General features: G+C 39.3%; 1 protein-coding gene across 3 annotated transcripts in view; it reads right to left on the bottom strand.

Annotated features, from left to right (window-relative positions):
* The window catches only part of zbtb16a (zinc finger and BTB domain containing 16a), a 183993-nt gene that overhangs the window by 13037 nt on the left and 152657 nt on the right, over positions 1 to 18299 (bottom strand). For all 3 annotated transcript variants that reach the window (XM_028030775.1, XM_028030774.1, XM_028030776.1), the window contains exon 5: positions 3390 to 3560. In XM_028030775.1, the coding sequence (XP_027886576.1) occupies positions 3390 to 3560 (171 nt within the window). The remainder of the gene's footprint in view (positions 1 to 3389; positions 3561 to 18299) is intronic.

Raw genomic sequence — 18299 nt, 5'->3', positions numbered from 1 at the left:
GTATATTTGGCGTTTGAGCTTTTAAAATAGGCTTTTAAAACAAAATGCTATCTGATTTTATTTGGAGTTTAGATAAAGCTTAGAGACATACAAGCACATACAGACAAAGTAGAATATCATTGAAAAGTAAAAAAAAAGACATTCATTTTGTACATTAATTGCACTCAGAGTGAAATATTTGGTGTTTATCTTTCTTAATTTTGTCAACTATGGCTTCCACTTACACACTGCAAAATCATGAAGACCAATAATATTAACAAGATTTCTAAAAACAGGATCAAACACTGTTGACCTAACACCTGGCCAGCTGATGAGGCGCACAAGGTCATTGCTGCAGAAAATTTACCCAGTGTCTTGTCCAAGAACTTTACTGGAAAGCTTAGTGGAAGAAAAACATGTGGTGGAAAAAGAGCCATGTCATTAGCTGGTGTTGGTCCACTGTGTTTTATAGAGTCCAAAGTCAACTGTGACTAATTGGCCATCAAACTCAGTCCATATAGAATCTGTTGGTTTATTTATTTATTTGTTTATCCACCTGTTATTATTCCTGAGAAGTTGAATTTTAGGTTTTCAATATCTGTAATCCTCAAAATGAACCAAAACATTTCAACTTTAACAATTTCAGCAGAATTTGTCACTGACTGAATTGAATTACTGGAACATTTTTTGATATTTACCAAGATGCATCTATCTGTATGATTGGCTGCTTTAACTGGGAGAATTTTAATTTCTCTTTCATCTCCAAATACTCTCTGAAGGCAGACAGAAAAATGAGAATCAACAAAAAAAAAAAAAAATGAAGTGATAGTAGATAGTAAAGCCACAGTCTTTATTTTTCTCTGACAAGTCTTTAAAGATTTAAATATCCCCAATCTCATAAGACAGTATTTAGCAGAATCTCTAGCAGCTATAGAGCTGATCTTCTAATGCGAACCTGATGTTTTAATCAGGACTTTTGCAGCGTTACGCATTGAATGGTAATAACATCAAAGGGTGACACCAGAGGAACACCAGCCCTCTAGTTTTATTTAAAGGTTAAATTAGGACCCATTTCTGGCACACACGACGGCTGCGTCAGTTGCTGACTTCATAATCCCCCGACAAAAGCCTCTGCATCATATTTAAACGGCCGCGCTCACGGCTGGCTCATTGTGATTTAGCACACGCCCACAGTGGGGACCAGGTTCAAAGTGGCAAAAGGCTGCAGAGTCGCATCTGCAGCTCCGCCGCCGAGCTGAGGTGACATTTGCGTCGCCGGGGTGGGCAGGTGGATCAGAGACGCCGCATGTGTCCTCTCCGGCGTCTGGTGGAGAGAACAGATGTGTGCATCGCTACTGTAACCCCCCCCACCACCCCTCCCCACAACCCTCCCGTGAAGCCCCTCAGCTCCCACCACCATCACACACTAATGGTGTACTCGCCTGACTTGTAAATAGGGCCGACTGCTCTCATCTCGCTGCCTTTCGTTTCAAATATTTATCCGCGAGCCGGTGAGCTAAATCGGCTCTGACAGTGAGACTATTATTTAAGGTCGCAGACAGGCGGTTGGGTGAGAGACGGAGAAAAAGAGGGAAGAAAAAAAGGCCTCTTTCCTCGCTGCTGAAATGGGATTCATTTCCATGTGTTCATATTCTGTCATGGCCGCGTTTCCCCCCCTCCTCCTCCTCCTCTGCTCTGAATAGCCGCATCTGTCAGGCTACCTCTGCTCCAGCGAAAAAATGTATTAGAATCCTGGTCTTGTCCTTGAGAGCCGACACTGAGTGAATTATAGTGGACTGATGGAAAGGGAGGGAAAAAAAAAGAAAAAAGAAAACAAAAAAACCCAAAACAAAACAGCCGCTGTAAATAATCTTCCCCCGAGTGCTGCAGAATGCATCCACGTTGACCTGAATTCATGCTGTTTATTCAGCGGAGCTAAATGTCCTAAAATAAAAACGCGCCTTTGTACTTTGTTTTGTACTGTAGACTGTATTCGAACATGAGAATCCTTGTAGTACTCACAGGAAAAGCTGAATCCAATTTAATTTTAAGCTGTCAGGTATTCTGTTACCCAGAAATCAAACAGGTGGGAGAAAAAAAAGTGGGTCATTTCATGGAGGAGCTCCAGGGCAGGGCCATTAAACAATATCAACTCAAACGTTGTGTTAAAAACTTTAATTTTGTAGAATAACCTCTAGTGGGTAACTGATTAGACAACAAACGTGATGTACTACTATATTTAGTGGTTAATGTGTTGTTTGATGCCAGTGAGCGACACTGTGCTGTACCATTATCACATAATGGTACAGTACAGTGTATTGGGCCCAGTAATGGTGTGGAACGTTCCGGTTGTATGTTTATGTTCATGTATCCAAGAAATAGTCTGTTTATATTGTCCCACAAATTTAGAAATAAAACCATTTTTGTTCGTATTACAGAAGAAGGCGTACATTTCAAATGCACCTACAGCTTTTGAGACCATATGCAATGTGTAATTTTAAAATAAAAGAAATTATGCTAATTAATCAAGTAGGTATCAAAATCAGATCTTTACTCATCCGTTTCTCAATACTGGAGAAATAAGATTAATTTGGATAAAAGATGAAAAGTATGTTGCAATGCCTGCAGTACATTTTCACTGCAGTTGCTGCATTGGAAAGGTGTTATTCACCCGCTAATGGTGCCTACTCTTTGGCACATGCCAGTTGCATGTCTCAGACTTAGAAGATCTGACGCTCATCCATTCCAGTGGACGCCGAAGGTCAAGACTTGAAGACACAGAAGCACAAAATCCACAAACGGCAAAGTTGAGCAAAGTTTTTGCAAGTTTAATGTTGGAGTCTTTTTGTTTTTTGTTGCAAAACCACAACTTTTCTTCCCATCGCTGCTCACAGGGCACTGCACGTCTACTCTGGAGGCCTGGAGTGTGCCTGGATGGAAACTGTAATGAAGTCCCTCCCTCACTATCCTGTTGTATTAATTATAAACTTATCTCTATAATTTAGAAATGTCAGTCAAAAGGGGAAGAAACTCATTTTCCTTAGCGAACATAGAGCACAAAATATAAGCCAAAAACAATAAATCCAGCATTTGACAGCTTATTTTCCCCCATATACCTTGAATTAATTAGAAAAGATGATGGACTTGTTGAAGTGTTTTACTATTTCACATTGTTAATGGATATGAAGTCAAATTAGGCTTTAGAAATTTCAGCCACGTAAGTTTGAATTCTGGATATTTACTAAAAGGTTACATTAAAAAGGTATAGTAAAACATTCAAAGCATGTTGCATAGCAACAGCAGAGTTTAGGGTAAACAGTAGCAGAACAGAGGAACTTGAGTCAAAACGAAGCAAGATAATGAGACATGAAGTGCAGCAGTGAAGACGGACGCCGAGTGCTTCCACTGACCTGTGTGTGAGCGGAGGTGGCGTTTGAGTGCAGTATGGCTGGGGAAAGTACGGTTGCATTCGCTGCAAATGTAGCTGCGAACGCCGGCGTGCACTTCCATGTGCTGCTGCAGTGCTGTCTGGGTCTGGAAACGCTTCCCACAAAGAAGGCAAAAGATTGCCATGTCCGAGCCTGCAAAGAGAAAAAAAAACAGAAACAGAGAGGTCACAGGTTAATCGGAGGTGGAAACTGGACGACATTATTCCAATATCTTTTTCAATGGCCTGTTGCACGTCTGTCTGCCAATGTGTCACTAGATTAATGTGACAAATAGAGGAAAGGTGGTCAGAATTACAACAAGTTCCGTCTGACTAGAGCGAAGAAAAAAAAAAGGCTGATGCAAAACATCAGTTATATTTGTCCAACAGGACTTTGTTCCAATTGTTTTACTCATTAGGGGCAAGTCAGTGGTTCCTTAATTGTGCAAAAGTCCCAAAATACATTCATATCCTCCACACAGCACAGCAAGAAATTTATGACAGTAAAAATAGTCTACAAAACATGCATGAACTGGAAAACAACAAGGGAGCAGAGAGCATTGTCTGCAGCTACCTCTCAGATCTGCTAACATTAGCATGTAAATGCTAATACAAATAGTTTCCGTTAAGCAAATATATTTTTGTAATTCCATTTTCTGCAATTTTGTGTCCAGTGGAAATGCAGTTAGTGTAAAATGTATTTTGCTCCCCTCGTAGCATTAGATTTCACTTTCTTTATCCTCCACTAACACACGCTGAAGTTACTTTCTTCAGATGATGCTCTGAAACTCCTCTGCACCTTTCCTCCCATCATCATCCTCCTGCAACATCTCCCCCATCATTCTTTAGCACGCCACAACGGTGACTGATCAGGTGTGCAGGCTGTCGTGGACCCTCTTCCTCCTCTTCCTCCCCTTCCTCCTCCTCCTCCTCCTTCTCCAGTGGTTATGAACATGAGGCGGGCTGCTCTTCATAGATTTTTAAATTAGTGTCAGCTTTGCCCCAAAGATGTGTTATTGACTGATGAAATAGAAACTGAGCTCCAAACACTCGGTCCTTCCCCAGAGTTTTCCCCAGCCTGGTAATTGAAAAAAGTGTGAAGGGAGTGTGTGTTCGAAGCGGCCGTGCAACCCTGTGGTGTGTGTTTGCATTTTTTTTGTTGTTGTTGTTTAGCTGTTTGTGCGCTTGCAACTGTGTGCTCTTTATCTCTGCTGGAGAAAAATGCACCACGCTCGCCGGAGTCGAGATTCGATTGAAGTATTGCATAGGAGATCTTTATCGGTCTGCGCAGCCACCCTGAAGCATTAGAAATGTGTACATCTTTAATCTCTATAAATACAGTATGCAGCACGTAAGCCCGCCGGGGAACAGTTAGTAAAATATAACATGTCACACGTGTGTGTCTGTGTTTCCTGTCGCGTCATTCACTGTATCAACAACTTGTGTGATTTGTTTGCAAATGTTCACTCCTTCATTAACTATATGGAGAGGGAACATGTGTTATAAGGACACCCATGTGTTGTTCTTCATTTATGGTGCTGTAGTAATTCATTGCAATATTATATGTAGCATAAACAAACACCTGCACCAGTATTCACACCTACATCGGAGGTGATGAACAGTTTGATTTTTGCTGCTTTCAGCTGAAAACTCTGCTGTAATTGACTATAAATCTTTGTTGCAACAGCCACAGAATGAAACTGTGTCACAACCAAAAATCCCGAGTTTACTAATGAGAAAATAGTTGATATAATCTGTTATATATGGTTGAGGTCTGATTAAACACATATTTGCATATTTTATTATTATGAAATTGATCTGGTCTTTGCTTGGAGTACAACAGTACATCAATCCACATCAATCCACACAACATTGAACTGCATTTGCACTTTAATAAATAAGTCAAGTGGTGCTAATCTTGGTTAAATTCTGTGAAAATGTTTTGTTTGAGACATTAAAAGAGGTGGAAGCTTAAATCCTGCCTCAATGTTTAAAAAGAGAATTAAAAGTCTGTTTAAAAATGTATATTAATTTATAGAAGCTGAATACATATTCTGTTTGTTTCTTCATGACTGAAAGTTTATCAAGGGCACTTTTAAGTTACTAGGTTAGCAACTTACTATTGTAACCGATGAATTTAAAATTTTAGGGCAACAATAATAATCTGACATTTTTGGAGATGAGTTGCTTCACAGTTCAAACATCTGGGAAATTATGCTTTTTGTGCTTAATGGATCTGAGTACATGTTAACATGCTAACACTTATGTTTACACGCTGGCATGTTTAGATGGTTCTGGATATTTTTGTCAAGCATTTTTAATGAATCGTGAAGTAACAATAATTTGCTGTTTATGTTAGCACTAGCACACTAGGATGTGAAAGTTATCGGCCCTGAACTGCTAGTGCTTAAGTGTAGTGCTGGCTTCAGCATGTCGATGTTAGCAGATCTGAGCAGTTAGCTTTACTGGTAACATGCTAATGTTAGCAGAACTGAGCAGTTAGCTTTACTGGTAACATGCTAATGTTAGCAGAACTGAGCAGTTAGCTTTACTGGTAACATGCTAATGTTAGCAGAACTGAGCAGTTAGCTTTACTGGTAACATGCCGATGTTAGCAGATCTGAGCAGTTAGCATTACTGGTAACATGCCGATGTTAGCAGAACTGAGCAGTTAGCTTTACTGGTAACATGCCGATGTTAGCAGATCTGAGCAGTTAGCTTTACTGGTAACATGCTAAAGTTAGCCGATCTGAGCACTTAGCATTACTGGTAACATGTTAATGTTAGCAGATCTGAGCACTTAGCATTACTGGTAACATGCTAATGTTAGCAGATCTGAGCACTTAGCATTACTGGTAACATGCTAATGTTAGCACATCTGAGGAGTTAGCTTTACTGGTAACATGCCGATGTTAGCAGATCTGAGCAGTTAGCTTTACTGGTAACATGCTAAAGTTAGCCGATCTGAGCACTTAGCATTACTGGTAACATGTTAATGTTAGCAGATCTGAGCACTTAGCATTACTGGTAACATGCTAATGTTAGCAGATCTGAGCACTTAGCATTACTGGTAACATGCTAATGTTAGCACATCTGAGGAGTTAGCTTTACTGGTTACATGCTAATGTTAGCAGATCTGTAGTAATAATTTGAGAACTGACATACTAATGTTAGAACTGACATCAATTTTTTTGATAAAAAGTTCTTGCATTACGTTGAAATGATTTTTCTGGCCGCATTGAAATGAATTTATTTTGTAAACCTGCAATAGAAACACTTCTTACACTTCACATGATTTGTGATCAGCAACTGGATTTTGCTATAGGCAGACAGGACAAAGACGACGATAGGAAGTAGTTCATAACAGCGTGGTTTTTAATGAGAAATCTACAGAACAAACTTATTCACTTGTAATTTTAATTGCATTTATTATTTAAAGGAAACAGCTCAATTGCAAAATTGTTTTTTCGACATTAGCCAAACATTGACAAAGCTTTGCACAGATTTGTAATGGAAATGCAGCTATTTATGACCGCTACCACCTGCTGTGTTTCCTTAGATTAAAAAACTTTTTAACTAATAATAAACTGAACTTGACTGCATTATCCGACAGGATCAATTGGAATGGACGGACTTTTCTTGGTATCTGTACATTTTGTAACGTTGATGGCGTGTTGTGAATTGGTGCTAAATAAATTAACTTCATTGGTAGTTGGTAGTGGTGCAAAGAAGTCTTTGATATCAACCATCACACACATTGATATGACTTTATAATTGCTTCCAGACTATTTCTTAGGTTTATTTCTTTTTAGATTAAGGCTTTTAGCATACTTCATGTTGTCAGAAAGGTTATATTTAAATCAATTCTTGATTCTACAGGTTAGGGTAGTAAAACATGAGCGTCACAAAAACAGAAAAAACTGTTTTCTGTAACTCCTTGAAAACAATTTTACAAACACTGACATTACTGCTAATAATAAGGAATTTTAATAAGTTAATTGAAAGTGTGCTTCTACAAAAAGAAGAAAAATGTAAAGTTGATTATATTTTCATGGGTTTAAATTAGACTTCTCACCTACCTGTAGGTAAAATAGTTTGACTTGGAATACATAAATAATGCTTGTGTTCCAGATCATTTTGGAGAAAAATCATTTATGACTGAGAAAAAAAAGAAAAAGTTTATTATGGTTGTGGAAGTGGTCCAGAGTCAAAAAAAGAGGGAGAGAAGTAGATGTTAGAGGGGTGGGGGGTGAATTTGGTCTCACAAAGACTTTGGCCAAATATGGGGAATTAGAGGAGAAAAGGTTTCTGGAATGTAAAAGGTCAACACACCTCTGACCTTTGGGCTTTAGCAGGGCGGATATATGAAACCCAGATGCAAACACGCCCTGACATCCTCACAGAAAAACAAAGCTTGGAAACAAAAAGTGGAAGCAAGAGACAACAAAAAAGGGCCACTTTGAAGTCAGGGCAGCTACAGTGGCTGCTGGGACACATTAGGTTGATTGGAGAACAATATGTGTATCAGATTTAAAAGCAGCCAGTCACTTCTGTTAGAAAAGTTAGACACGCAAAAGCATGGAACGACGGTGGGAAAAATAGTTGCATAAATCCAAAAACTCATCAACATTTATATGCATCACTTAAGTCATGGTGAAAGCAAAGACAAATGTACCAAAGCGTGTAAGACGTCGTTCAAAAACAAAGCTGAAATGAAAAAAAGTATGCAAAAGAAAAAAAAAACCTCATACATGCTTTCAAGGTATTTTGTGGTATTCTGTCTGTATAGCAACATGACTGAATAAACTTCATTAATTGATTGTCGTCAGTTACTTCAGTTTGCTGCTCTGGAGCATACAGACAACATCAGACCAACTTCAGCAATGACCTTAGAGTTATTAAGCATTGACCTAGCGAGGGTTATATGACTATTTTCAAAACACTTTACAGAAAGATTCACTAATGAAAAACATTTAAGACAGCTGACCATCTTCCCAGGAGCAAAAATGGACCTCAAGGCCAGAGCAAGCAATGCTCAGAGAAATACGAGACCTCTCCATCTTAAACCACAAGACCTCTCGACTTCTCTGTCCTTTGGACAGATGAGACCAAAGTAGAGATGTTGTTTAGTTCCATATTGTACAGCTCCATGCTTGAAAAACCCAAACAGTGCACCAGGCAGAGTGGTGAGTGGATTTTGACTTGTGCAGTTTTGCAGACAATATCAGAGTCATCAACTCAGCAATGAACTCGGCTGTAAGCCAAAGTATTATGGAGTCACATGTGATGGCAACTGTTCATCATCTGAATAATAATTATTGTCAGTGTCACACCAAACCTAACTTTGATCATGGTGTTATTATTTGCCGTTGGACTTGACTCAAATTCTGAATTGAGTTATTTGCAGGGTCTTTAATCAAGTTTTTCAATTTAATAAATAAATAAATAAAAACATGCATAGAAAAAAATACATATTTTCATTTCAAACCACTTTTTGTTGTGAAATTAGTGAATATATATATATATATATATATATATATATATATATATATATATAAGCTCAACAAAGACATTTGTTGTTTTTAATGTGTCATTCAGGTTCTTCAACCATCAGATTGATGCTATTCTACCTTTAATCTTTCCAGTGTCTCAGGAAGCCCTGATCATCTACGGCTCCTCTGTAGAAATGTAAACTGCGGACGCTGACATTAGCGATGCAGACGTCTGTGCTGCTGCTACATGTTTAGCATTGAGTTGCTATTTTACGCTAGAAAAGCTTCGCCGATGGGCTAACTCCTGGTAGCACAACTTGAACACAACATTGGCCTTTTCCAGCGTCCAATCAGATCACTTTTTGAAGCAGGAATAAACCGCCGATTGGCAGGAGAAGCTCCTTTGTCGTCCGTCTTTGTTTTCAGATATCATCCGTGCCTCAAATTTATGGGCGTATGAAATGCATGAATACAAGGGATCTGACCGGAACCGCCGTGTGTAAATAAAAAAAGTGACAATTCTAATGAGTTGCAATCTATGTAATTACTTAGTAGAAATAAATGTACATCTTTAAAGAGCTGGCTATTTATTATTTCCAAGACATTACACTCACCAGTGTTTTTAGAGTAAAGGGAAAATGTGCCTCCAGAGCTCAGTTTCCTCCACTTAAAAGAACTTTAGCAATAAAGCAAAAAGAAATTAGAAGCAATCTCTTAATTGAGGTAAATTTCTAAATGTAAAAAAAAGCAAATTAGCAACTAAATAAAGATAAGCTAAAGAACATTCAGATGTAATTTGAGAACAAATTTGTCACAAACAAGTTTGTCCCTAACAAAAGCAAGAACTGCAGGTTGTTTCACTTCACCTGTGGTCAGTTTGAAGGAAATCTGTTTGCTACTTTGGACTTCTTGCCTGCAAAGAGTAGTTTGTGGCAAGGTGCTAACTTCGATTACCTTTAGAGAAAAATTAAGTGGTACAAAGTATACAGTCAGCGCGGGGAATAATTGTGTGTCTCAGGAAAGTGAGTTAAGGTGTTGTCAGAGGCTGATAGATAAAGAGAGTGGACGAGAGATAAAAAGAAAGGAAGAGAAGGTGGGAGAAAACTAGTTGAACCGGGAGGTCCATTACAGTGTAAAATTGAGTCAGCCGAAAGTGACACCTGAAAGGAGGAGCTGGGATGGCGGCGGTGGGGTTCTTAAGTCTCATTCCTGTTTGGCTGTTTGGGAATAATTTATCTTCTCTAACCAGCCTCTCTCTTTACTTCTCATGCCATCTATTTATAAAGGCGCGGTGCGGTCGGGTGCAGTTTGTGTGTGGATCGTAATGGCTCTGAAGTGGCAGCGCTGCTGTTATTTAAACGGGGGGATGGACAGAGGCAGGTAATGGAGAGGAATACTCCCTGAAGGGAGGTGACAGTGGCCGGATGGGCGAGGAGCAGAGAAATGGCCCAAGGCGTCGAGGCCGGTCACTGAGCCGAGTTCGATGTGGAGGAAGGTAAACACACACCGGCCCGTCTGATCCGACCCCCCGCCGACACCGAGAAGCTTCTTCTAATTCGGCTTGGACGGGTGGGGAGAATTTGGGTTTACAATGACGCCAGTCAGCAGTCTGTGCACAAAAACAAACTGAAAATATGAACAAAAAAAACTTTTTTGGAAGAATGTCAGTTTTTAATAATGTTGAAGTTATAGAACTACAGATCTACAGGAACTACAGATCCTCGTAGTTTAGTGTTTGCTGGAGTTGGAGTGAGAAAACTTATTTAGATGTATTCAGAATACTGTAGTAAAGACTTAGTAATTATTTTTTTTACATATTTAGAACATTCACTGTGAAAACAGTAATAAAAAAAAGAAATAAGGAGCAACTCCCATAAATTTCTCTAAAGGGGCCAAAAATAAATGATTTATTTATAAAAGTCATTTATTTGCACTTTTGCATTTCTAATATTGTATAAAACAGCCTAAGTGGTTAAGTGAAAAATTTACAGAATGGGCTAATTTAAAATAAATAAAATAATCTTAAGTAACTTTGGTCACTCTATTAAAAATCAAATTGATACTGGAGATGCACCAATCTGATGTTATCTGCATCAGTCCCAATAGTGGAAATATTTTTTAGATCAAGGATCGGTGACAATGTGCTCGATCCATGAGGGCAGATCTACTCAGTCTAATTCTATGCTTTGTGCTCAGTGATATAATGCTTTATTATCTATTTTACATTATGGTTAGAATCCCTAATTGCTTTTTATGAACAATTTGACTGAAGGTTTGCTACAGTTTATTGTTAAGTTTGACCGAAGTAGTCAACCTATTGTTTTGGTCAGTTTCAGTTTCTTTGTTATTTATTTTCCATTGGCGGTTCCACTGCTAACTACACTGATTGAATCAAATTAAAGGTGTTTTTACATGTTTGACCAGGCTTGTGAAGCTGCAGAGTTGGTGCAGAGTTATTGTATACATTTGTACTTCAGAACATTTATTTCTGTTTATAAAAAGAAGCATTTTAAATGAATTCAGCTCTGTTCTTCTGTTTCAGGTGAAACTAAATCTCGTATCTATAATCGGTATCGGAAGTGAAAAAGTGGATCAGTGGATCCCTCGCTGATATCAGCTGATTAATATTACAGCTATCTTCTAATTACCAATTTCCACTCTTTTTTCCTTCATTGGCTGCATTTTAAAGCAGCAAAATTTCACTTTCAATAAAGCAAGTTAAAACGAATACAAGCCTCCTTTTAGCCAGCTTACCAGCAGTGTGCAAGCACGATCGTACTCCCGCCCAAACGCTGAAATGATTTCTGATCCGGTTAGTAAGGAAGCTTTAACACATTTTCAGAGACCTAAAAGTGACAGCTACACTCCGACACTCCTTATTCACAGAAGAAGCTCCCCAGCGGTCACTGCCGTCATAACGAAGTGTAATAATAACACAAGCGCAGCTGAAACATTGGGACTCCCTGAAATCCATCTCCAGTCCACATGGTCCAGGGAGTGCCGCAGCCGAGACGCTTTAATGTGTGCCGACGGTGTCCTGCAATGCAGCGTGCCGAACAGAGAACCTGCCAGATTTAATGAGGCAGCGAGCAGCGGGACGTCCGCACAAGGTGTTCAATCACAGGCCATTACCAGCAGACCTCAACCTCTGTTACTGCTTGCTCCTGTCAATAGCAATCTATGCTAAGGTATAGTTTATCTATGCGGAGTACGGAATAGTGACTAAACGTAGGCATCTGTATCCTCGCACGCCTGCATTCATTCGGTGGCGTGCGAGACAGAAGCACGATGCCAAAGCTGCCTTCAAGCGCCGCTCATAAACTCCGACTTACAAGCTTCAGCTCATCTAAACGTCATCCATGTTGTGCCCGAGTGCTCGGAGCTCACCTGCTAACGGGAAAAACAACAACAATTAATCTCTTTAACTTGAGGGTTCTGCAAAAAAACCCAAAAACTTCCAAAGTAGAGCTCCATATAAGAAGTTCTGCAGAAAAGAAGTTCATCCCAGAACTGCAAAATGCAAGAGGCACGATCAAAGTATGCAAACAGACGCTCCCCTTTGAGTTGTTTTAACGCGGTGAAGAGGAACAAATACGTAGATCCGGCAGTTGTGAACGCCAAGCAAGAAATATGAGCAATGTTTACTAAACCTTAGTCTGTAGAACGCTTCCTTAGGACACCGGTCACATAAAATGTGTGATTTGTGTCACTGAAATTGAACACATTGACTGTATTTAACATCATTATTTGGAATTTATCATCAATGATAAATCAAAACTCCCATCATGATAAAAAATTTATCACAATAAACTATAAATGATATATAAATGATGATAAATTCCCACTCCTACATACCACATGTTTTTTTTTTAGATTTTGACAAAGTCTAAAAAGTGTGGCAGATGTCATAAGATCTAAATAAAACATACTCAAGTAGGTGGATGCTACGTGAAAACGTGCAGACGTTTCAGGCCATCGTAAAACTATATGGAAACAGGGTCTTCTTTCCATGAAGACAGAAGTCAGTAATTATTTTCTTTTGCCTTCCTAACTGTCTTCACTTTGCACCAGCCTGGGAATCTACGTCCTCTGCACTCAGCCACAACAACCTTCACTCCCCGTTTTGGCACGGCACTGCTTTCTGTCGCCGCCTAACTGCCAGTTGCCACAAACACCAGTCACAATAACCCGCCTCCCCCGTGTCGGCACTTCCAGGTGTGAGAAACGAGAAAAGGCGAAGTTCCTGCCGCTCTGCAGCTCCTGTCAAGTGTTTGTTTGTTACTCTAATCGGCAACGAGGCTTCATCGCACATCAGGTCACAGCTTCTCTGAAAAGGTCGCCTCAACCAGAAACTCTGTGAAGCGTCGGCGGGGGACACGCGTCGTCCTGTGAAAAAAAAAAAAACGCTTTCGGATGATCACCATCGAAAAAGTCTCTGATGAAATATTCAGACATATCCATCTAGGCAGTTTTACAATTAACAACATCCTCCTGCTTATAGTTTTGGACAAGAAAAGTGTATTTAACAACAGCAGTTAAAGCACTGGAGTACAAACATTTTGCCACAAAGGCCATTTTTATTCAATCAATAAAAAAACTGTTTCACTTTCTCAACAACAAACTACACATGCAACCACTTAAGAAATAGTCATTCTTGGTTAAGGATAAAATGGTTAAGGTTAAATGTCTGAAAATTATTGCAGAACTAAACTGTGTTCTGTAGGATTGTCTTATTTAAAGAAACGCAGAGTTTACGTAAATGTTGTTGGGTATTAGTGGTCTTGTTTACTATTCAAATGATAAAGAAAGCAAAAAACTTTGTTATTAAAAGATTAATACTTTTGCTCCTAAAGTTTTTCACTGTACTATTTCAGTAAAAGTCTAAAAAAACCCCTCCTCCTTTCCTACTTAAATTCCATTTGGGGGACCACAAATGGCCCCCGGTCCACACTTTGAGCACCCCTGGTTTAAAGGATGCAGATTGAAAGGAAGAAAGGGAAGAACGTAGGACACAAGTAAGAAAGGACAGGAGGGAGGAAACGAGCAAAAACAAGAGAAAAAGAATTAAGACCCCCCCAAAAAACATAAAGCAAACAACTGGGTCACTGTTCCAAACCGCAGGACAAAATATTCTAATTTTCCATTTCATCTAGACCTGGAGAAACCCGACATCAGATTCCAGGTCATTCCCTAAGAGATATTTCCTGTCTGAATAAATGTATTCAAATTAAAGTGATATCCTCCCTTTGCAATAAAGGATGAAACTACTTCGACCGTTTTTAGTAATAAATGTGGAAGCCGCTGCACATCCGATTGTCAGCATGAGAAAACAAAATGAAATGCCGTTTTTTTCCCCCCATCCTCAAATCAAACTCTCAGAGATTTCCCTAAGGCATCAGAATCCACCGTTTCAGACCTCTGTGTGAATAGTTAGAGAAAAATCTCCACACAGCAACTGAATGTTCTCGGCTGATAAACGAAAACTGCCAAAACAGATGCAGAACGGGGAGGGAAGTGGCTCGCATAACACGTGTTGCATCAAAATTACATCACGCTGCTGCACAAGCCTAGCAAATGACTTCCTGTTTGTCATATTCAAACCTTTATCGGTAACAGTTTGGAAATAAAACCATCTTGGTATCAAAAGAAGGGAACAAGTCGGGATATCTTTGAAGATTTTCGCTGGGATTGACGTCCCTTTTGCATCCAGTTTCCGTAGATTTCCTCAGGAACAGCGAGTAATTTGAGAAATTGAGAGTGGAACATATTAAAGAAGTTTTCAAACAAGACCAAAGTGTTTATTCTGTTTTAAGGCAGAACGTGCATCTGCTGGTTGTGTTGATCCTGTTATCCAGCTCTGCACAGAAACAGAAACACAGAGCGGCACCTTCAGAAACGCAGGGCTCTGGCTATTACAGATGGTAGGAGAAAGAGAAGAAGTTTGAATGTTTGCGCTACTTCTAATTCACTTAAAACACCCCCACAGAAGTATTTATTGAACAGAGCGGAGGACGGAGGAATGAAATTGAGCCTGAGAGAGATCTGAATCCGGGGGAAAAGCTGCTGGGTTTTATGTTCTACTCTAAAGGCATGTAAAATCTAAAAACCACAACATTATAGGTAAATGCTTTAAACAATACTTTTAAAAAAAAAAATCAGTCAATTTGATTTTATTTAGGGATAACTTTTCATACAAAGTATCACAAAGTGGTTTTATAGAAGGTAAAACAAGAAGCGATCACCGTCAACAACAAACAGTTCTAAACTACTTCAATAAAAAGTGTTACTAGAAAACTAGAATAAAATCTAAAAGTGAGGAAATGCACAATCAAAAGCATTTCAAATGCAGCTAGAAAACAGTTACATGTATGAAACAATTAGAATCACCTATGTAAGCTGAAAACGGTGCTGAAAAGTAAAAAGTATAAAACATTAAAAGCATTAAGATCAAGTTGTATATGTAACAGAGCAAACTAATGATAAACCAGCAATAAACTTAATTAAAACAAATTGTGAGGATATCCAACTCAAGACGCTATTATATTCTAACAGCAGTGGGAATAATTGTCACTTTTTTTGTTTTGAGTAAAAGTAAACAGATTATGTTTTACCATTTTGTTTTAACATTTTTTGTTGATAAGTTTGCTTCACTCTTTTGTGGCGAGTTCCAACCGTTGGAAAGCAGGTTTTGATTGCTGTGATGTTAACCCAAATGTCTGTTTGCAAAGCCTTTTTAAAAATAAAAAATAAAAAAAACTCCCAGCAAAGCAGCACGATATATGATTAATCAAACGCCAATATAGATCAGATTATAGAGAAAATATCCGGCCGCATCTTTCAGGCAGAAATGAAACAAATCAAAGGGAAATAAATCCGTCCGAGCAGAAAATTCAGCGACCTGTTTTGTTTGTCTTTCTTTTTGTTGATGTTATTTTTTTTATTTTTTTTCCTCCTCCTCGTTTCGCCGGGCAGCGATAATTCACGTCGGGCCCGCAGCGGCGCTGACACTGTAAGATGAACGGCTCCCGGCTAGATTAATGCCACCAGATGCCAGGCGAGATGCCATATTAATTACCCAGAGATAATGTCAGCACAACCATATGGCAGCTCAACCGGCCATTTAGTTTGACAGGGAGAGGTCTTTATAGCCGCGCAGATTTGCTCATCTGCACGCCGCCATGTTCCCTGCCTACTGTAAAGTGCCACTTCCTGCTCTTTACGACTATTTGCACATCGCCATACGAGCTGTGGCGTCCGCTCGGGGTCTGCGGAAGGTTACGGAGGACAGAAAATGTGTCGGACAGGAGAAAACAGAGGATGCCTTTCAGGTCTCGTTATTGTTATTAAAAGAAAGAATAGTTCACCCTAATTCATCCTATTAGCTCTGGTGCTGAACTGAAACACGGCGTCGACCTTCCTTGTGTGGATCGTTTGATGGTAAACTCTCTGATGCTCGGCTTTGAATCTTCGCCAAGACAGAGAAAGAAAATATGTTTCGTCCGACTTAAAATACTTAATATCTCAGCTGAGCTGGGTCTAAAAGTCCAACAGGAAGAAAAGCTAATCAAAAATGCTGGGATTTATCCATCCCGTTTTGTTCTTCTCATCACACATAAAACTTTCAGAAACGAATGTTTGATATTAGTCGAAAATACAAGAAGCAGAATTTTAGGCGATGAGTTCATTTATAGTACCAACTATTTAATTGGGTCACATTGGAGGTTTTTTTTTTTTTTTTTTTTAGCGTGATCGCCCTGTTTAAGGTAGTGCCACAACATTTCAATCAGATTTAAGCACAGACTTTGACTATGCCATTCAAAAACGGGATATTCTCCTTCAGGACTTTCTGGTAGAGAGCAGAATTGATGGTTTAATGAATTACACTGAGCCGTCCAGGTTCTGTAGAAGCAAACAGGTCCAGATCGCCACGCTAACACCGTCATGTTTTCCTGGCAGAATTAGATTTTTCTCTGGAGCGTTTTGCTACTTTTATGCCAATATAACATGTTATAAAATGTTCCACTGAACTTTTGCCCAGTTTCTGTTTTTGAATTATGACCTCTCTGGAGGCAGTGAGGCCTGCGGAGCTTCAGATCTGGTCTGGATTCTTTTTTGACCTCCTGGACTAATTTTGGTGTTTTAACCTCCACAGTTCCTTTCTTTCTTTTTTTTTTTTTTGGAAAGTTTTCGGGAATCTCAAAACTTTATAGACGACTTTATAACCCAGATGTCAGATGTTGTAAGACAGGCCCTGCTTTAATGGGTCTCACCCATAGTTCTGCCAATAAATGAAATTAGACAGGTTCTCTGAGTCGATTCATAATTTAATTTAACATTCATCCAGGTTGATTTACTGGTACATTTTACCCTTAAATAAAATTATCATTTAAAAACATAGATTTTTATTTAATCAAATCATCTTTTTTCGATGTGAAGATCCTCTTAAAACCTTGTAACAAAAAAGCATGAAATATGTCAGGTGGCAAATACTCTTTGTTTTGCTATTTGGCCTTTATTTAATACAGGTCTCATTTACAAGAGAGACCTGTTTGATAAAACAAAAGTTAGTTTACAAAAAAACCAGCAAAACAAGCAATTAGGAAATTTGACCCAAATAATGAAGCTAATAAAGTGTGAGCTAGAGCGAGGTTCATAGAAAGATTTCTTCTTTTCTCTTAAAAGTAATTTGAATTGTCCCAAAGGAATCAAAGCGAAAGCTTCAGATCAATGTTGAGGCTGGGAAAACACGACTTTTGAGGTTCTGACTGCACTAATGGAATATTCTACGATATTCCAGATGAGCAGAAATTCTAGATAGCTTCTGGTCCTTCATACTGTTGTTATTCAGACCCAGTGAGTCTTTGTTTTCCTCCTGATCGCAGCACCGACTCTACGGCTCACCAGCAACGGGAGGTGGGAATCGACAGCAACGAGAAAAAAAAAAAAAAGCAGCAAATCCCCTTTTTGGTGATTTACAGTGGCACCGCTGCGATCCCCCCGTTGTCCTTTCTCGTTGTGAACCTACAAAGATGGACCGCGCTTGTCATCCAATCCAGCTGGCCCCCGACTGTAGCCTCCACCAACACCACCGCAGGAGCTCCCACCGATCCCACCCCCTCCAATCCCCACAAATCCGATTTAATCAGACAACTTGTGCTGTGCGGCTCGGAGTAAGAAAAAGGATAATTAGTAAACAGAGGGGCTACTCGCTAGGCTTCATTGGCATTCGCACCGGGTTACTGTGTCGCATTTAAAATGCAGTCTGATGAAGTCTACAGAATCAAACTATTTGTTACTCCTATTGAGGAGGCTTCAGGCTACTGGCAATTAAATTGGAATTAGCGCTGGGGAATGAGATACGGCAGATTCATACCAAGGAGAGGAGGGAGGGAGAGAGGGAG

This window comes from Xiphophorus couchianus, chromosome 11 (genome assembly GCF_001444195.1).
Source record: "Xiphophorus couchianus chromosome 11, X_couchianus-1.0, whole genome shotgun sequence".
Classification (NCBI taxonomy): Eukaryota; Metazoa; Chordata; class Actinopteri; order Cyprinodontiformes; family Poeciliidae; genus Xiphophorus; species Xiphophorus couchianus.
This window is presented reverse-complemented; position numbering and strand designations above follow the sequence as displayed.